The sequence below is a fragment of the Lichenostomus cassidix genome, chromosome 2 (assembly GCF_008360975.1).
Source record: "Lichenostomus cassidix isolate B80296 chromosome 2, HeHo_3.0, whole genome shotgun sequence".
In the NCBI taxonomy this organism is placed as follows: Eukaryota; Metazoa; Chordata; class Aves; order Passeriformes; family Meliphagidae; genus Lichenostomus; species Lichenostomus cassidix.
In genome coordinates, this window is record NC_139482.1 from 125,409,900 (window position 1) to 125,431,560 (window position 21,661).

The window sequence follows — 21,661 nt, forward strand, 5'->3', positions numbered from 1 at the left end:
CCAAGTGCTCACATTTTCAGAGAGCGTGCCCAACCGCTTGACAGGATAAAGCAAATAAATCAACAGCCCAGAGTTATAGGTCACCTCTGGAGGGTGAACCATCTAAGTCTTTCCCATGTTAATTTTCCAGAGTCAAAGACAGCTGGAGCAGATGTTTATGCTTTCAGAGGGTTGGCAATAATTCTGCAATCTGCTTCCCTCTTGTGGATTTTGTGATTTATTTTTTGACAACGGTTTTGTTATGTTGCCCTCTGTCCCAAGGTAAAACATCCAAACTCACAGCACCTGCTGCCTGCTCTGGTCACAAACCCAGGTCACTGATTAAAAGTATAAGGGGAGGAGAGAGAAGGATAGAGAGAAACATTAGGAACCTTAGCATCAGTAGGACAGTAGCAAGGAAAAGGATAACTATGGGAAGGCAGAGGAAAAAATTGAAAAGAATACATACAAAAGTTAAGAGCAAACTGAGCAACAGGAACAACAGTAAGAAAGCAAGGATAAAGAGGGGAGGGAAGAGGAGAAGTAGGAGCAAGAAAGAGTAAGACAAAAGGGAGAGCATGGATAAGAAACAAGTATTCGTGAAATACAGTTATTTGAGCCTTAATTGCTAATACACCAAAAGTTCTCTCTTCAGGATCAAGGTTAAGAAAACAAAAAATGTATGCAGTTGTGCCAGGAGAGGAGGGCAAGAAGAAGAGGATCTGGATTAGATTTTTCTCATGAATAGTCTCTGCTATCTTCTACACCCAGAAGGAAAGTCCAGCCAGCCCTCTGAATGTAGCAAGACAATGGATGAGACCACAGCCCAAAGCACTCTCTATTTCTTTTCTTTCTCTTTAATTTCAACTTTAAGGATCTCTCCTTCTCCTGCTGTGGGGGATGGTGTCATACTAATGATTAGGGACTCCTTGCTGGTTGTTCTCTGCATAACTGCAGGCTTAGCATCTGCTTTTGGCTCTTCCTTTTTAGCAGGGGGTGCACAGGGGGCTGCAGGCTCCTCAGGCTTCTTCTCCTCTTCTTTAGGCTCGGGCTCTGGTTCATTTGTAGCTTCCTAGAAGCAAGATGTTTAATGTTTTCCAATACTGCAGAAGAAATTCAGGAAGTAGTTCTATTCTGTACATGCCATGGAAAGGCACAGCATGGCAACATGTTAATAGTATTAACAATATGCAACACATGCAAATTTCTATTCAGATGCTGAAAATTTGTTTCTAAATGGAAAATGCAATTTCAGAATCAGCATATCAGTATAAAACCTAGGAAACACTTGTGGATACTCACAGAACTTGCTTCTTACTAATATAGAGGGATGAAACAAGTCTGTTTTGGGGCACAGAACCCTTCCTTAGGTCTTGCCTTCCTTTATGTACTTAGACCAGCGGAGAAAGAAAGAGTGTTATGTAAATCTTGACATGCTTCACACTTCCCCAATTCCTTGGCCAAGCATACTTGCTATTAAGCTCACAAATACACATTAAATTGAGCAGTATCTCTACTCCAATCGTAGCGTTGTAGTCGTTTGTGTAAGCAAAGCGCAAAGTTCTTTCCTTTATCGCTGAAATAGCTGTGGTTATATTTAAGTTAAATAAAGAATTCTGCCAACTTTGTGTAAATATGTAGAAATGAGCAGGTTCCTATTAACATTTCTCAGAACAGAGTATAATGTGGGAATTTTCATGAGTTAAAATAATAGTTTTCTCATAAGTGCAAGTTATTAGAGATTTAATCTGTTTTACCTGTGTGGGCTACACTTAATATTTTGTCTTCAGGATTTTTAACAACTAGAGATCTGACACTGAATTGGAAAGTTCACCATGTGCCTGAGTCAGCTGGATCAGATGACTCTGTTTCGGTATTTCTGTATTTACTGTTGTTTACATAGAATTAGAAGATCAGATGCCCTTGGGGCCTTTGTAAAATCTATTTTATCCTTACTTTCTTGCAAGTTTTTTGTTTGCTTGCTTTTTTTGCCTTGGTTTTGTTTTCTCTGCTCTGCATTAAGTCCAGGTTCTGAAAGATTTGAGCCAAACTTTAGAATTAGTGTTTCCAGAGATTAGGAAAAGTGGTTATATCTCAGCTACTGGGAGTTTTTGCTGTTGATTGCAATAAGGCTAAATTTTCATCTACTGTTTGCCCAAGCCTTCTCAGTAGATTCTACTCTGTTTTCTATGGCTTTACCTGAGCTTCTTGTTGTCTCTTCAGCTGCAGCAGCTTAGCAAGGCCATCTTTTCCTTTTCCTCCAAACATTGCTTTAACAAATTTGGGAGTCTCTGGTTTCTGCCCTAAGAAACCAGCCAAGCCCCGTGGTTGTTGCACTGGTGGTCCTGGAGGAGGTTTCCCCTTCTGCTTCAGCAGCACCCTGGAGACAGAAGGGAATAAGTGCACACAGCAGTGCTGTGAAACTGAGAAAAGTTCCTGCAAAGCTGAAATGCCACATTTATGCGTGAAAATCTGGTGGCTTTTATTTGGTTCCCAGGTCCAGTGGCAAGAGCAAATGAAAGGAAACAATGAAGGTTTTGCTCTAGATTGTGGTAGAATTGGAAGCAGCTGTTCAAATTTGGAGTTACTTACCTATATCCTGGAGTATAAACAAATGCTGGCTCAAATCAAGGTGTCATAAAAGAGATGAAAGAGTTTTATAAGGAAAGCAGTGCAGAGGCGGATGGGTGCCCCATACCTGAGGTGGCAGTCTCTTACCTGGCCTTCTGGATGCAAATTCAGAGAGCATTTAGTGCTCCACTGGGAGTCAGTATACACTTGTGGAAGCAATAATTTACCAAACTAACTTCCAGTATGGCTCATCTCTCATAGATCAGGTTAGACAGGGGTGCTTATTTTTGGTCTTTTTCAGTAGATGAAGACACCCTGACAATATCGACATTACTTCCAATTGTGAGGCACACTAGATTTTCACACCATTCCATAGCTGTACTGATTTGCAGCCATAATGACAAGAAGTTAGACAGAGTAACAAGAGTGAAGATTAGATGAAAGATCTGAGATAGATGGGACCAGTGGAAAGCAGAGGGTTTCCATGCTTTCAGTTTCTATTAGATTACTGTACAGTTTTCAAGGCCACTTTTCTATCCGTGCAAAAGCCATGACTTAAGGCTCTTTATGAGCAAGGACTATACTCGCAGTCTGAAGTACAGTAAATGCCACAATACTATAATTTTCTCCAGCTTCTTGCACTTTGGGAATTTCAGAAATGAAGGGTTTAATTTAAAAAAAAAAATTCATTGTCATAAATTAAAAAAATACACTTTAGCATCTTGCATGATTTTATTATGTAAAAACCAGATAGGGGGTATCAAGCAGGTGATAATAGAACAAATTTCCTGCTTGAATAAATGCTTTCAGTTTATTTCAGGGAGCCCTTTAAATGTGTCAGATGACAACAGAGAACTCTAATGTAAAACTTCCAGGGCAGGGCAAGGAGTTCCAGGTAACTTCCTTCCAAAATTGAACATAACCACAATCTTTATGAAAACAGTGGACAAATTTCCTCTTGGTGCCTAGTTTTGGCAGAATTTGCAGATGCCTAGACAGGTGAGCAAAATACATGGCCTCCTGCACAGGGCAGGTACTGCATATCTTAAAATTAAACAGGATACCCTCATTTTAGTCTGATATCTCAAAAGGTCTTTGAGCTCAAATGGGAGTGCAGATACAAAAGGTGGATGATTCAACTTCTCGGTTGAGAAAGGCTGTCTGGAGCCTTTAATGGATTGTCAGAATATGCCTAGGGTGGACACAGAAACAGAAGAGGCAGGGACAGAGAGACAGGAATAACAAGGAATAATGGTCATACTACTGTTCAGATAGAAGCTGGAGAAAAGTCAGAAATTATAGATGCTGGGGGTCATCAGTCAGTGGATTTGTTCCTCTTTTCTACCTGTTAATGCTGGTTTTGAAAATTGAGCAATTGACCCATCCTGTCTCTGGGTTCCTTGTTCCTCAGGGGCATCATGATTCTCAAGATTTGACTACCAGGGCTGTTACAACAAGCTGAAAGCAGCCATTTGCTAGCATTTTCACAGAACAAAATGTCCCTCCTGTGCTATGTTTAGTCTTCTCTAGTGGTATTTCAAGTTTGGAACCAACCTTCCAACCTTTGATAGCAATTCAAGGCAACAATAGAGTGAGAACAATAGGAGTGCTGAAGTATACTAATAATGACAAACTCTTTGAAGTATTTGGACCTTTTACAAGGTAGCAAGGTACTCCTTTTGTCATAATTTTATGACAAAATCTGACAATAATTTGCCCTTTCAAAGCTGGGAAAATGGTGATCCTAGCAAGTTACAACCAAAGGAAGGTGAAAAGCACTTTTGGTTTGAAATCCCATTTCGGAATGCTTTTGAACATAACACATAGGTATCTAATCTCTGTAGTTCCATCTTGTCAGGCCTTACTTTAAATCCATTCTCAACTGCTGGTTAAGGTTTTGGAGATGCATACAAGTGTGGATGTGTTGAAACATATCTCTGTAGAATTAATTGGAAGTGTTTCGTTGCATCTTTGAAAACCTACTCATGAACTGGTATCTGTCCTGCAGTTTCTCTCTTGACCATGTCAGAGTCTGGATATGTATCCTTATCTCCTATTGGTTTTGGTACCTTAAATACAATGCAGAAGGCAACTACATTCAGGATTTTATTCTACTTACCACATTTCCATAATCCTTGGGATTCCTTCCAAGACTGTGCTTTCCACTAGAAACTACCAGGCAAATCTGACCTCTTAACACCAAACGTGTTTTCAACTGTCACTCTTCCAAGAAATGATTGCAAATCATCTAGAAGTCACAACTGTCCATTCTGCAGCTAAATGATATGATTTAAAAACTGTTATTAGGACATACTTTGCTTTCTTCATGAGAAGTTTTTCTGAGTCAGGATAGTGCACCAAGATTTCATTGAGTGTTTTCTTGTCCAGAATGAAAAGGTTGGCAAAACCATGAGCCACCACGTTGGCAGTCCTTCGATTTCCTCCACCTGCAGCTAATAGGCTGGAATGAAAATAAACACCATCAGTCACAGCGTTACTTGTCCTAGTGAGGAATCTCTTTGCTGGTGGTTCTCCAGTCATTGTAAAGCTCACTTACAGCTGGCTGCTCTATCCAATGTTCTGTAAAGCACATCTGTAAAGAACATCCCTGCAGATGGGATTAGACATGTCTTCTTGCCCCAAGAAGGCAAATTGTCCCTGTTGGTCAGGCATATGTAGATGCTAAGGATTGTGAAAAGTTTTGCTACATGGAGACATTTCTGCTAAGAGATACCCACAGCTCAGACTGCACTTGTTTTAGTCCTCATGTGAACTCAGCATTCCCTCAGTTTTATTGCTGAAAATTGTTTGCATCAGAAGTAGAGCAGCATTATTTACAGTGAATGAGTGATTCTCCTCCAAGGATTTTCATTTTCCTGAGTGAATAACTTCTGTGGGGCTCTAGCTTTCAGTTTTCTCACATATCACATCTTACGTTTGAATGTTGGAAAGTTGAATGATACAGATTAGGAAGGTCTGTCAGGCTGACAGTTACAAATTTGTCTGCCAGAAAAAGAAGGCTATTTTGTTTTGAACGTAAGGCATTAGATCAGTTTAGCCAGAAGCAGTTAGTCAAAAGGAAAATATCTAAAAAAAATTAGATGTACAAATAGAAATAAATTGTTCATCTTGCACTAAGCAATTGAAGAGACCACTTCTCAGCTGTGCTAAGAGAATTTGCATTTTGTTCTTAGTACTAAAATTCCTCTATCACTACATTCAAGATCTACCCTAAAATTTGTCCTTTAAAGATTTCCCAGCGAATTAATATTTTTAGAGAACAGTTAGTATTATCTAAATTCAAAAGTTATTAATAAAAGATAGTCTGGGCCCCAGTAAACAGGAATTGATACCCATCTGAAGTAATAATCAAGGATATATATAAATTTGTTTTAATATTAAAGATATTTATAGAACATATTTCTAACTATTAAATAATATAGATAATATGTTTAATTTATAAAGGATTGTAGGAGATGTCTGAAACAGTATGTGCAAGGCTTTTTTACATGCCCATGGAGTGTTTTTCTGCAACTCAAGACGGCAATCAATACATGAACTGAAGCTGAAAATGCAGTTTATCGTCTTCTTTTTAAACAATTCTGTATGATTCCTCATAGAATAAACTCTTTTCACAACAGGAAAAGCTGCTAAAGAAAATTGCAAACATCTTTTGAGCTCTGATGAATCACTTCTCAACAAGTCATTGAACAATCATTTTTAGGCTTTCCTAACAGAAAGCTCATTTTATCAAGGTAGACGAGGACTAAAGAGATCAGCTTTTTCATTACAGTGATGATGTGAGGTGAATTTTACAAGTAAGGCAGCCTTTGACTGAGGACAATGTTATATACTTCAGCATTCAATCTGGTTTGGTTAGCGTGTGAAGAATTGTATGACCGAATTTTACATTTGCCTTACAGTGGTTCTTGGTAATGAAATATCTATATTAATTACAAAATTTGCTTTTTTACTCAACATTTTTCACTCCAGTTGTGAGCCTGAAGTGCTGTGATATTAGTACAAGTTGATAACCTAAGAATTCTTATGCTAGCAAATTAAATTTCAAGCTATAAAGTTGTCAAAGTGATGACTCAGCTTATCTATTTTTTAAGGCTGATCTCTGCAGGAAGCAGCAATTTCCCATTGAAATTAGGGAATGTCTTGTGTTATCAGCTGAACGTGCAGGGTTGTGGTGGCTCAAAACCTGTGTGAATGTGAGGAGAATGGGTAAGTCAGGAAAGGGAAATAGGTCTGGATCTTGCTTCTGAACAGGATGTCAAAACTCCAAAGGGCAGAGCCCATTGAAAAGCAGCAGCTACCACCTGGAGGGACAGCCTGGACCAAAGTAATGGAAAATGTCATCTTTCACAAAACTAAATACTCCCTGTAGTTTTGATTTTTTATATAAAGTTATATAAGGTTTTAAAGTTTTTTTTATACTTAAAACTACAAGACAGCTGAAATCTGAAGCTGAGGTCAAACATTTAGAGATATTCCTGTTGAAAATTTACATAAAATGGAGAATGTTTTAGTTTTTCCAAATTAACATTTTCTGATAGGAAATAGCTCCAGTGAAATACCAGTAAATGGATGCATGAGGACATCTGGCTTCAAGTGTAACTTTCTCTGGGCTAATGAAGTGTTGTTATAACTGAATTTCTCTTGTTCTGAATTGTCTGTGCTGGCAGGCTCTCATTAAGGCAACACTCTTTTTGCTTCTGATTCTGAAATTATTTTACTTCCTCAGACTGATGTTATCTACACAGGAAAGTAGCAGTGAGGGTAAGATGTTAATTGGAACTCCTATTACTTAATCCCTTTCTGTAATAATTTACACGGATGAAATTGGCAAAGGACATGTTTGATCATTACTCTTGCATTGGCCTTCTAGAATAATTCAGGGAACTTTTTGGAAATAACAAACAGTTTTTATTTTCTTCAATTCCTTTGCCCCTGGAGACTTTTAAGCATCATTTACATGCATTTTGAACAGAGTAAGATTAAATAGAAAGCATCCTATAATAAATCATGTACCCAAACTGCTCAGAAGGAAGTGGGCATATTTCTCTAAACAAATCTTGAATTGGTAATCAGAAGGCAATCAGACTCTGATATCAGGTAATAACCGTTATGAAGTGAGGGGAAAACTTGGATGTCCTAAAAGAAGCAGTACATAATCCATTAAAGAATATTTTTTTCCATTTGCTTCTGGTATTCTGTGTTCAGAAGACAACAAAATTTATACAGAAAAGCACAATACAAACTCATTATTTTCTAGCACCTTGCCACAAGGAAAAGCATATCTCTACTGATACACTTAGTGCTTCATGTCTGCCAGTTGCTGTGGTTTTTCTCCCCGAGTTTATCCACTGCCTGACATTTTATATGCAAATTACACATGTCTGAATGGATTTGCTGCTGCAGTAGGTCAGTGATGAATAAAACAAGACTAGAAGTGTAGCGTTATAGCATTGCTGAAGGTTTTGCTGGCCATATTGGCAATTATATAAAGAGTAACAAGTACTGGGAAATGAATCTTTAAAGGTCATTGTGTGGTTCCCACGTGGAAACAAGCGCTTACCTGTGTTAGATCAAAAGTGTGAAAATCTCTTCTTTGTTTTAAAACCAACCATTATTATTTCTCAGTTTAAAATACAAAGTTCTCACTTCAAATTCCAGACTGATAAATAATTGAAAACCGTGTGTGTGTTATATATGGGGGCTTCTTTAGCATTTTCTCTTCTTTTCATTACTCAGCCCTTACTGATCAGTTCATTCTCAGTCTTTCTGCATAACTTACAATACAGCCTTTTGTTTGGAGGCTTTGCTCAGGTATTATATTGTCACACATACCTTCCAAATGACCTTCTCTCAAAGAGCTGATATAATTTCACTTTCCCACTTAATGAAAAAGTTCTGTGACTGTGAGGTATATCAGATGTTTTCCACTTGATATCTAAGCAAGTTCTGTATGCACGTAATTGGATAAACAGGAATAGTTCTACTACTGCAAAGACAGACACAACTGGATGACGAATGTAGACCTGGCACAGAGCTGATTATTGCTTTTCAAAAGGCAGATTAAAGCTACCAGCAAGAGGATTAACAATAACAGGAAGGCAGCCGAAAGAAACCAAGGATCAAGTTTATCACATGCAGCAGCACATTTATTTTATTACTTTTCCTCAGGCCAACCTCAGCGGGGGGACAGTGCCTAAAAACTAGCACTTGATTGGCTAATTGAGGAATATAAAACATAAGAGTTAATGGATTTTGCATAGCAAGCACATGGAGAATATAAAACCCATTTGTAGCCACTAGAAAATAATTCTCATGTGGATAAACTCAGACAAAAAAATCTGGTTTATCCACCCACCTGTTTCTTGTCTTGTATGCTCTTAAATAAATACTTTTTCAAATTGGGATGTCTGATTTTCAGCAATTTAATCCCTACTTCAGCTCCTAAATGAACTGTTTTTAGTTGCTTTTTTCAGATTTTTGTGTCTATTTAATTTTCATCTTTGCCATCTGCTGTTCAAGGGCACCTAGGCTTCATATACAGACAATAAAATGCCTTTGTTCCTGCTGTATTACAGACAGCATAACAGGGAGATGTGTTAAATCTTTAAAATGCTAAAGAAGAATTTTGTCTGTATATCCCTGTGTACATTGATCAAAACACTGGTCTCAGATCTTGCCCTATTAATCACTGATGCTTCACTTAGATTTTCCTTCAGTTACTACATCTCCTTATCCTCTTTGTTGATCCTACCCACTTTCTAGCCTCCCCATGATAGCTGTCATGCTTACCTCAGAGAAGTTAAACAACCACTGATTATTTAACAAGTTCTAAAAAAAAATATTAAAAATAGTGATGGACCTACCTGATCTCCCCAAACACAGCTCCTGCTCGTAGTGTAACCAGGACTTTGGTACCATCAGGGCCTCCAAGGACTTGAACTTCACCCTGTTTGATGATGTACATCTCTCTGCCAATCTCTCCCTGGGCGTACAAACACATAAAGAGCCCATGTTTTAGCAGTGGTTTTTGTTGCTAGAATATGACAGACTCTTCTTTAAATATACTTCTACTCTCTCAAAAAGAGAGGGTGTACCAGTGCTAGGAAGCTAAGCAGCAATCTAGTTTTAAAAAGTGAAGAGGAAGCAGCAGCAAAGCGCCAGGACTGCAAATGTAGGCACTTGCTATTCCTATCTCTTTACTTGATCCTTCAAGCCTGCATGCAGCATCTCCTTGGTGAAGCAGGGTGAGACCAACACACATCCAAGGGGAATGTGGTTCCAACAGGGTTTTATTCCCTACTACATGTTGCAGCATTCATAGGATTGCTTTGGTTATCGTTCACATAGTGAGTTATACAAGTGAGAGACCTTTTAGCTCTGAATCTAGCTGTAATAAGCTGATAACTTCAATTTCTCATAATCCATCTTTGTTATGAACCATTTGCATCAGACTGCACTATCAAGACGTCGAATCTGTTACTGTGCTTTATTCTCTCTGTTGTGTCAGAGTCCCAGACACAGTCTGAGATCCTTTCATGCTGTGCATTGTCTAAGCAAACACACCAAACTGCTCTTCCATCATTCCTAGCCAACAGCAATTCTGGGATTGGTCTTTGAAAGGGCACCCTTGATCCTTCAGTATATTCACAAATGTTTAACTTCCTACACTGTGGAATCAGTGGAACTAGCCCAGCATTCCTGAGGAGGATTGTATGCTTAACTCTTGGAGGGAGTAGGGCCTTAGTGAACATGTTGGCCCAGAACTGGTAGAGACAAGGGGTTCTGCTGGTCACTCCTGGGTGTGGTGGGACCTATGGGTCACTTGCCAGAACAGTAATAGTACTGACACTTCATCCCCCCAAGCTTTGATTGCATCTTACTTTGCCCTGTGTTTACATGCCTTCTGGAAAGACGCTTGGGCTCCCTGGTCAGCAGCTGAGCTATTTACCTGTGAACATCCTGTCTGGACAGGTTTGAGTTAAATGTTGAGAGAAGAGAGACATCTTTGCTAAGGGGCAGTGTGACAGCATTCTGCTGGAAGCCTGGACATGGTTCAGAGATGTGAGTGAAGGTAGAGCAGGTCCTGCTGGAAGGAGCTTTATGGGATGCAGTGTGTTTTCTACATTCTTGGATAATTCAACTTAAGAGTGTCTGAGTACACAAATGAAGCACAGGCATAGCATCATGGATTGAGAGCTGTAGGCTGTGTTTGTATGTATATAAGTATAGAAACATTAAGTTTGATCCATTTTAAATATTAAAATTTCATGAGGTATCATTAGATAAGCCATATTTACACTATATACTTTCCCATATTACTATAATTTCATGTTTGGTAATGTAAGTAATAAAATCCATATTATCTTGTTCTGGGTTGAAATTTGAGAGCACATTTGTTGTTATTACACAGAGTAGTTTAATTAATTTTATGCTGTCTAATTCAGTCAGGATTAATTTTATTTAAAGGACGTTGTTGACCGATATCTGAACTCTATTTCTAAAATACATAATATAATTATTATTTGAACAAGAAAAGAATGCTCACCTTTTTGCAGACAAAGTCACCAGGTAAATACACAATGGATTTCAACCTTAGCAGCATGTCATATATCATCTGGGTATCACAGCCCTGTTAAAATAGAGTTGATCACTCTGTTAATTCAGTATTAAAAGTGAATATTAGTGCCCCGAAACCCAGCAATACAGGAATGACCCAGGGATTCCATAAGTGGAATGGAAACTCAAAACATCATGAAGATCAGCTATTAGAGCTGAGAAAAGACTGAAAGAGTTGGTATTTCAAATACTTATAAAGATCTCTATGGGTTGAACATATTTTCATTTTTTAAAAAGTGAGCTTCTGTATGTCCAGATTTTCTGTGGAAGCTCATTAAGTGTTATGTTCAGAGCTTTTTGTCTTTTTTATGGGAATTTTATGGGATTTTTTTTTTTTATTGACCCAGGGGAAAAAACAGATCATGTCAAATGTTGGCATGAATCTATCTATGAATTCCATGTCTTCAGCAAGTGTGGAAAAACCATACAGCCATGCAATGTTTATAGAGATATATCATGTGATTTCTTGCAAATATCCTAACAAGAAAATTTGCTCTTTGTACTTCTAAAAACTCAGTTTGTGTCAGAAATCCAATTTTGAGTACACATTTAAATCATAGCTCTGGAAAAGTACCTCAATAAGAAAAGAGAAAGCTTATTTGCACAAAAACTGACTGCAATGGAGCATTCAATACACCAAAGGTATGTTGTCAGAACACGTAGCATGGGTGATCTGAGGCAGACCTGGACAGCTACAGCAAAAAATTAAAAATTAAATTATTCTTAATTAAAAAATTAGATTATTCTCTGTCTGACTCTTGAGATTAGTTATAGTCTGAGCTCACAGTTTGCCCATACCATCAGCTATAGTATGCCATCATAATAGGACTTTGTCTTAATCTTATTTACTTTCTTTAAAAATCACTGCCTTGACACAACAGAAATCCAAATGCAGGCAATTGGGTTTGTTCTGACATGTCTCCATTAGTTGAGACATTCCTTAGACTTATTTTGCCTTGCATACTAACAAACATGTTCTTAAGTGTTGCAAGATGCACAACATAAGGTTTCTGTCTCTGGAATATCACATATTTCTGCATTTTCCCATAAAACTACTTGCTTTGAATAAGTCCACTTTATTGACAATGGCAAAGTTCACATCAATTGCGACAGCCAATTGCATTTTGGTTGGCATCTGCTCCAGTAATTCTGATTCATCTGAAAGACAAAAAAAAATAAAAGATGGATGAAAGAATGTCCACAAAAATGAGCAAAAATAACTTATTGGAGTTTTTCTAACATTTATGGGTTCAAGTGAGTAAGCAGCTAATATACTTTGACTAAGATACTTAATATATCTTGTCTAAAATTATTACCAAACATTGTATTAATGAATAGATTTGTGAAGTTGTAAGAATCACATTCCTCCTTTGTTTGCAAAGTAAATTGAGCAGCCTCCTCTCACTTCCTACATACAATTTAGGAAAGGAGAAACGTGAATTTCACCCTCTGTGTGTATCTACACACTCACTCAGACATGCTAAGTAACTGGAATTGTAAATCCTCACCCAGCATTCCTTGAGAGTCCCATGTGTATTCATACCAAGTTCGAACACGATTTTGCACCAATCTTGGAATAGAATAAGTGTTCATGTAGGAAACAGTGTTGTCCACACAGGAACGAAAGTAGTTCTGTCCTGCTGTTGCTGCTCCAATTACATCTCTCATCTGCAAACATCAATTGTTGTTACTACAGAGTTCAGCAAAAATAGTCTTGATTTTAATATCTTGTCAGCAACTTATAAAAATAACAATACTTTTTCAAGATCATTGACTAACAATGTGTTCTGCTGCATGTTTTGAATAGGTGCTTCATCTGCTTTTTCAGAAATATTACAGATTTATTCAGATTGTCTTGGAAAGTGTAACATTATGATTTTAGAGGAATCATTTCTGTGTTTTAGCTTATTGTTCTGTCTTGTATTTCTGGACATGGGTGAAAATTATAGCTAATACTCTTTTAAAAAATCTTTTGTAAAGTTACTCTGAATTTGGCATGCAGTGTAAGTCAGAAGTGAAGCAAACTGGCCTGAATTTCTGTAATAATATAATCTGACACCACTAGAACTAAATTTGTGCCACTGTTTAAATAGTTAAGAAATCAGTCCCAATCTCTGTGAGCTGAAAGATGACCTTCAAGTTTTTAATGCACAAACATCATTTAACATTTCAACACAAACCTAATTCAGTTTTTAGAAAGTGGATGAGTTAATGTTAACAGACATTTCTTCTTCAAAATAATAAGTATTCAGATGTGGTTTTAGTGGAATGGCTTCATGTGGCAGCCACCAAGGATTAATGTGCCATGGGCTGAATTTTGCTCTTTATTGCAGAGATGCAATTGATTGCAATGGGAATAACAATTTTTAGGCAAGTGTGCTAAAGTAGGAATGACTCAATAATTTTAATTTTTAATAATAATATCAAATAATAATTTTTAATAATAATTTTAAATTTTAATATTTGTAAACAGGAATTATAACAAAGAAACTGCAATGAAACAGTTTGTGTGTTAAGGTTTAAAGTTTGAGACTGCAAATGACTACACTGGTTACAAAAAGTAAGCTGCAAAATCTTGGGGAAATGAGGCTTTCATTGATAGTTACAAAAATTTAGGGAAAAATTATAAATATGCAAACTCTGAAGTTTAATCCTATATACTTGAATTCAATAATTCTTCGGAAGAAATATTTTATACATATGCTTTGTTTTATTTTTGGTAATTCTGGTTTATGGAGGAATTTTAAATCCTACAAGTAAAAGTCTCTTTAATGACAGTTACCTCTTCTTGCACTTCTAAAAAACAAGAGACATATGCATATGCTTGACTGAAGTTTTCAAATACTGTATTCAAAATAAGAATTAAATTTCAGTTCAAATTTCTTTTTTTTTTTTTTTTTTAATAATCCATTCTATAACAGACATGGACAAATGAAGTCTGAAATGGTTTCTACAGAAACTGATAAGGCACAGTCTCACAGAGAAGTCTTAGCATTTGTTGTTATGTAGGCAAGGTGTTTTAAAACCTGTGAATCTAAAGGCCAAGTTTAATAGTTACGAGACATAAACATTTCAGTTATATTAATTTGGAAATATACTGATTTGCTGTGCTATGGGCCTTTTTCTTTTTTTCCCTTCTGCTAAATAGGAACCAAGAGAAATAGAGACCAATTAATTTTCAGTTTGAGAAATATCTTGTAATTTGTGGAAGAGATCAGATTTCTAACTTGAAAAAGATCATGGGGTTTCCATTAACAGTATTTTATTGGTAGTAGAATGACTTATTCAACAATTACAATTTTAATGTCAGATTTAATAGTATAATGTGAATGTCAAGGTATTGTCTTCTTGGCTGTAAGGGGAAAAAAAGGAATTATTCATAGTTTCAAGAATCATCTGTGTCTTGCAGAACCTTAGATTTTAATCAGCTTGTGTGCAAAAGACATACAAAAAAGGGAACCAATTAAATATATGTATTGGTCAAAAGAATGAGTATGGATGACATTAAAACAGAGGATGGAAGCTAAACTTTTTCCCAGAACTAACTCCATTAAATTGAATATATTATAAATGCATTACAGTAATTTGAATATAACTTGTTATTGATTTTTTTAATGTACCTGACCAATTAAACTGGAGAAGACAAAGACACCCATGAAATAATTCAGCAGTTGAAAAATGATCTCAAACAGTGTTTGTGGTTCTGGAAGACCACCGATGGTGATTAAACTACGAACTGCCCAGTAGTAACACCTCAGGTACCTGTGGATACAAACAGCATTTTTGTTAGACTGTAGCTATGGATATTTTTGAAGTTAAGCATATGTCTACCTGTGTTGGGCCTTTCACTGATGTTTTTCAGTCCAAAAGACGTTCAGCATTTTTATAAAGGGTTATGAATTTATAAATGATTGAATTACACAGGTCAGGTTGGGCTGAATGTTCTCACTGACAGCAAAATAAAAATGTATGGGAAATGCAGTCCTAATTTACTGTTCTCTACTAACTCCAGGTAACATTACAGAAGACTTGTGTACAAAATTGCAAAGATGGACATTACAGTGTTAGAATGGAACCAGTGAAGATGGTCAAAAAAGTGTTAAAGTGTTAGGGACTTCCCAGAGTCTCTCTGTAGCAGCATATGAGATGCTTAGACATCTGAATGGCTCGTTCATGGCTTTTCCAGATGACACCAGTGCAAAGCCTTATGATGGGAATAAAAAATGCATTATTATTCTTCTTGTGTCCATTTCTACTCCCTGAACCTTGCCGGTCTTCCTCCCACTCTGCTTCTGAGCACCCTTCCTTGGCTCTACCTGCTGGGTTATGTCAAACAGAAGTTACATATTTCCACAAGCTGTGTGTAATTCAGATTCTCCAAACCACTTCTCTTATTCAGCACTGAAAGGCTGACTCCTCTATTAACATCTCCTAGTTTCTGCTCTCCACTACTTCTGTCACCTTCACAAACACTTTCTTGCTGTCTTCTCTACAGAGCCTATTTCCTTCAAGTCATGTATTTCTACTAATATGACAACAGAAGTTTATGAAAGCAACAAAGGACCTAGACAGAAGGCTTTTAAAAAGTGCCTTGGCATCTCTAAAATTCTGGTTTAAATTTCATTCTAGAACATGGAACCACAAGTAATGCAGCACTGCAGTGCGGAATAACTAGTTCAAATCATTGCTGTGAGAATACTATAATTTCCTTCTTTTCTGAGCAAGCAAGTAATTGGTTTAGGCATATTTTTAAAAGCCTGCTATTAATAAGAATTTGACTTCCTAAGTTTCTGTGCAATCGTACTTCAGCTTTGCTGGTGATTAGGAGTGGAACTTCATTTTCCTTAATTGTAAAGTGAGATATTCTATTATTTCAGCTCTGAGTACTGCTTCTGAAGCAATGAAGATTCCTTATGTTTGTTGAATTTTCTTGAGTTTTAAATAATAATTTAAAAAACCAAGCATCCCCTCCCCCAAACACTGAGACACAGAAAAAATACTTTTGGAGATAAGTTTGTTTTGAAATAAAAAGTAGTACGTTACCTTCTCATGCCTGCTCTGATTGTGAGTTCACCTGATCTGCTTGCAGGCCTTAGGTGTATATTTTATTTAATGGCCTTGACTTTTAGACTCCTCTCTCTTTAAGATATGAACTCGACTAAAATAAGAGGTTCATGTAATAATACAACTGCAGGGTCGGTTTTGTGCAAATATGAGACAATAAACTCCCAATAACAACCAATTCCAATGAGGTTTGTTTTTTCCTAAATCACTTGAAAATGTTTTCAAGCTTTTCACCTAAAATGTCAGGCTTTACTAAGCAATTGATTTCTGCTTTTCATTCCAAAATTACTTTTTTCTTGGTTGCAAATTAATGAAATGCAGTAACAATGGTTACTTTTACCATAGTTTTCTAGTTTTAGATTTTAACAGTCAGAACTGGGCATTCTCATTCAAAGTCCTTAAATAAAAAATTAATTGCATATTTTCCATCTTATCATTTTTCCTTGTTAGGGATGTAAAATGAACTGCTGAATTACACTACTATAATATTTTCACTTGGGTTAAAAAACAAACAAACAAACAAAACACATATGCATGTTTCCAGCAATGTATGCATAAGTGGCAGCTTTTTCTTAGACTTCTGTACCATAAGTAAATAATAAGAAAAAGACTCAGATCCATTTTGGAAGAATTTCAGATTTTAGAATAAAATGATGCTTCTAGCTTGGTGGAGGGAATTATCATATAAAGCATATTAATATCATATTTATTTGCAGTAATTGAGAATGCTGTAGTGCTTGAAACATGTATAATTGAGTAATATGAAAGTAAAGAAATAAACATTACTTCTGTGCTAGCTACTCTAGGAAACAAAAGTAATTAAGTAACTCACTCACCCACAATGGCCCTGCATGCCAAGTTTGCTAACTCCACCATGATAGACACTATAATCTTTATTCTGGGAATGTCTACAAAGAATCAAAGCAGCTCCTCAGAGGAATTTAGGGGTCACATTCTTCTTTGCAGTGTTGTATGTCCAAAGTGTGAGGATTTTTTTTATATCTGCCTACTTCTTTCTTAAGATATAGTTAATGCACTGTATTCCTCTGCAATTTTATTTCAAAAGAAATTTTCTACTGGCAAAGGCACAGGATATTCACTATCTCTTAGGCACAGGTTTTCTCCATTTACGCATTTTTGTTTTTATTTTAATCTGAAATGAAAGTTGCACAGTTGAAATACAGAGCAGTTTTTTTCTTCCCTAAGAAGGGGAGAAATGAGATTGTAAATTTTGTTTAAGGAAAGCCAGAAAAAACAGACTCCTATTTCAACAGTATTAGCAGCTCTGCTTCCTAACAGCATGTGTCTGCAAACCATCACTGTTCACCATACAGCTTACCAGCCTGCTATAAAATTACTGTTGAAGCAAACAACAGTCAGGAGAGAAGAAAGGGATTTTTCCTTCTGTACATCATAGAGAGTATGTTTATCCTTCAGGCAATCAAAATACTAGATTTAAAAAAAAAATCCTAGGTATGAAAATATTCAGGAACACTGCAAATAACATACTTTGTAATATTATAGCAATAGAAATATCTTTTTCAGAAATGTCTATTTCAGAATACACTAAACTTCTTTCATTTGGTTAGTACAGGTAAATCAAGTATTTGTGCATGTGTCTCAGCTTTTGAGGTGATATTCACATATCCATTTCAGCCCAGGGAAGCTTTGTTTCAGGGCTATCATGTTTGAATCCTCTCAGATTACAGCCAGGATGGGTTTAAGCAGAGTGAGGAAGCAGTCTTTATAAATCAATGACTTCCTTCTTGCTACCCCTTCTAGACTGACATGTTCATCAGGTGCCTGTGGATCTGATGATCTCAGATGGAGCAAACTATAAAACTTTTGCCTAAAAAGTGTGGCTGTGGGTAGCAGGTCTGGAAGTCTGACATATGAGCTGGGCTGCACATTCACAACTTGTCTGGAGGCACAAAACTCTCTTTGCATAGCAAGCACTGTGAATATGACACATCAGACCTATTGCAAGAATAATGCACAACTGATACCCACGAGACACATTTCAAGATTTCCAGTCTCACTGTGCATTGGGCAATGCATGCCAAAGGAATGGAGTGGTTCCAGACACATACAGTGACAATTTTCTGGGACTTACAGATATTCACTAAGTCTGTGCCCAGAACAGGAAGGCAGCAAGCTACAGAGAAACATAACTGGGATGCAAATAGATGTCTTAAATTTGTCAAAGAATTTTGCAGACTGCTTCTGGATGACTTGCAAACAGCAGAAGTATACCATGAACAAAATGAAATTATTCGTTTTGCCTAAATTTACTGCTGACCTGGAGGGTTTGCATGAGAATTTTAGCTCCCTTGTTTTAGTTTCTCTGTGAAAAGTGATGAAAGAGAGATACTTCTTTGGGGCAATTCAGAACAATGACTTTATGTTGAATTCCTTGAAAAGGATTTGTCCATTTTCCTCAGGAATTAGGGAGATTGATCTTTTACTTAGGCAGTTAAATTATATTGTAAATAAACACATATAGTTCAAATTAAGAGACCTTTTCAATATCCTGCTACTGTCCTTGCATAGACTCCAACACTCTGGTATTGCAGTAGTGATGCTGTGTTTCTGCATTAGCAGAGGCTGAGGTCTTACCTAACACAAGCTCATGGGTGCCCTTTTAATGCAAACACCATGTGTGGTTAATTTGGGTGTGTTGCAGGGAGGCAAAGTTGATTGCTGATTGTCTTTTGCACCCCATGTCAAAGGTTTTGACTGAAGGCTGCTGTGTAAAAATGCTCAAATCTTGGGCTGGCACTAACATTTTAAAGTCTAGACAAGAACCTGAAAAGAATAGAGCTTGCAGAGATTTGCAAAAGAGATACTTTTATAATTTTGCTTGTGCTTGGAGCATTGTATAGCAGTTAGTTATAGATTTAGTTCACCATCTAGTGTGCCTGCTCAGGAACATGTACGTAATCAAACTGATAATGGAAACTGTTGTTTGTTAATTCTTTTTAGCCTGGAAAAGGAAAAATCCTAGTAGTGTTGACATTTACAAGAACTGGTTTTGGCCACCACTAGCAATGTTTTATGGACACAGCAGGGATGCTACATAAAGCATTTAATGCCACTAAATCAGTGCCAGATCATCTGCTGTGGGTCAATGTAATCTGAGACAGCTAGAATTTTTATTTACTTGTCAAACTGCTTACCATGATGTTTTAAAAAATTAGCTATGTTTGCCTAATCTTCTTTCTGAATATGTTCCCATTCTTTGCGAGACTTCTGGCATATTTTGCTTCAAATATGGTCAATCTTGAGTATCTGTTAAAGGAAATTTTATGTGCACTGCTGTGCACATAAGGTATGCTGCAGTTCTAGTCACTTTTCCTGACATATTGTGCTTATATCTGCTTTCCAAATAAATGAATTTACCTAGAAGTATCTTGTCTGATAAGTTTAAATTCACATTGCATCTCCAATCATAACTAATGTTCATGCGATTACTCTCTGTGCGAAAAAATCCTCAGACATTTGAAAATTAGAAATTATATCATGCCTAAATCTCTAAGGCAAAGACTATCCCATACAGAGAGCATTTGCTCTTAGTGGGATACTTTATGAAATGCAGCTCATTTTGGAATACTCTTGATTGTTCCATGTTCAGGGCACTGCATATTCCAGGGTGAGTTAGATACAGGCAAAAGAATAAAGTCATACATTCACCAACCAATGTCAAGATGAAGTACATGAATGGCTTAACGAGGTTTACATGGATATATCACAGAATTATTGAATGGTTTGGGTTGGAAGGGACCTTAAAGATTATTCAGTTCCAGCCCCCATACCATGGGAAGGGACACCTTCCACTAGACCAGGTTGCTCAGAGCCCCATCCTGCCTGGCCTTGAACACCTCCATGGACTGGGAGTCCACAGCCTCACTGGACAATGTGTTCCAGTGCCTTACCACCCTTATAGTAAGGAACTTCTTCCTAATATCTAATTTAAATGTATTCTCTTTCAGTTTAAAGCCACTCCCCCCTGTTCTATCTCTGCATGACCTTGTAAAAAGTCCCTGTGCAGCCTTCTTGTAGGCTCCCCTTTAGGTACTGCTTGGTGCTACAAGTGCCTCCTCTAGGCTAAGCAGTCCCAATTTTCCCAAACAGTCTTCATAGGAGGGGTGCTCCAGTCCTGTGATCAACTTAGAGGCCTCCTCTGGACTCGTTCCAACAGGTCAATGTTTTTCTTGTATTTGGATATTTGCATAATCAACATGGATTTTATTGCAGAATCTCAGTTTAAAGCAGAACTTGAAATATCAGTTTATTATCATTGTTTATAAAACAAATCTGTTCTTAATTCCATATGATTAAAGTGTGACTTCATTTGGAAAATTTTTTTGTCTGCTCATGGAAGATGTATCAAAAATATTAAAAACCTGGCCATTTCCAGGGCAACACTGCATTGTCTGAGATAAATCCAGTAAATAATTTCTACCAATTGTTTCTCTGATTGAAATGTGAAATATGTTTTTCTCTGTGAAAAACAGGTAATTCTTTCTTGCCTGTTCTCTAGACTGTTCTGAAGAAGAATTAAAAAACTTTAAGTCTGAGTAAGCTCTCAACTTTCAGAGTTTTCAGGTTTTTTCGTCTTATGTTCCTTATTTTTTGGTTATGACGCAAGTACTTCCAAGAATCACATTAACAAAAAGTAGCTGTAATGGAAATTGCTTCTGCATTTTTCTTGTCAGATTTCTGGAAACCACGATCCTGCAAATAAAAACCTGTCTATAACTGCACTGACATAAGTGGTCCCACTAAGCTCCATGACCCTGCTGGCACATGTCTGACTGCAGTACTCAAGCTGTGTATTTTAGTCATGTGTGGAAACTTCAGATGTGTCATTTTTTCTGAGAGATAACCCTAATTCTAAAAAATCAATGCTGCTTTACACAAAGTGTGTTTTGCTCTGAAAGGCTGTTTTCTTATCCTTCAAGATAGTGACATCAAACTCATGACATCTGACAAAACTACAAACAAGAGGAGCACATCTGCAAGAGAAAGGTGAAAAGTTGTTTAGAAGGTGATTTATGACAGCAGTGGATACTATATGTGGTTTTGCAAGGAATGTAATCAAAGAACAAATTGAGCTTCTGTGGCTTTAACTATGTTGTAGCCTTTGAAAGAAATGAATGTTCATACAGCTGAACCTACTAGAAATATCTTTATAAAACTACACACAGAATATATTATGACTTTGCTATTTTCTCTTACTTCCTCTCCATCATCTTAATAAATGTTCCTTACTTGTCACCCAACCTAGTGCTGTCACAAGGAATTTGTGGAAAATTGTGCTAATATCCAGTCCTTTCCCCTGAAGACACTCTGCCCCATGTTTAAACATGACCTTCTCAAAAGATCAGAGAGAGCTGGTGGAAGTTTT

At 36.9% G+C, this 21,661-nt stretch overlaps 1 protein-coding gene across 1 annotated transcript in view; it reads right to left on the reverse strand.

The window, feature by feature from the left end:
* The window catches only part of CNGB3 (cyclic nucleotide gated channel subunit beta 3), a 57,756-nt gene continuing 36,095 nt past the window's right edge, over nucleotides 1-21,661 (reverse strand). Inside the window, exons 11-18 of the mRNA XM_085049828.1 lie at nucleotides 14,811-14,952; nucleotides 12,699-12,858; nucleotides 12,251-12,348; nucleotides 11,120-11,203; nucleotides 9,438-9,556; nucleotides 4,865-5,011; nucleotides 2,179-2,359; nucleotides 1-1,051 (exon numbers count right to left, since the gene is read on the reverse strand). Coding sequence (XP_084905954.1) covers nucleotides 818-1,051; nucleotides 2,179-2,359; nucleotides 4,865-5,011; nucleotides 9,438-9,556; nucleotides 11,120-11,203; nucleotides 12,251-12,348; nucleotides 12,699-12,858; nucleotides 14,811-14,952 — 1,165 coding nt within the window. The 3' untranslated portion in view covers nucleotides 1-817. The remainder of the gene's footprint in view (nucleotides 1,052-2,178; nucleotides 2,360-4,864; nucleotides 5,012-9,437; nucleotides 9,557-11,119; nucleotides 11,204-12,250; nucleotides 12,349-12,698; nucleotides 12,859-14,810; nucleotides 14,953-21,661) is intronic.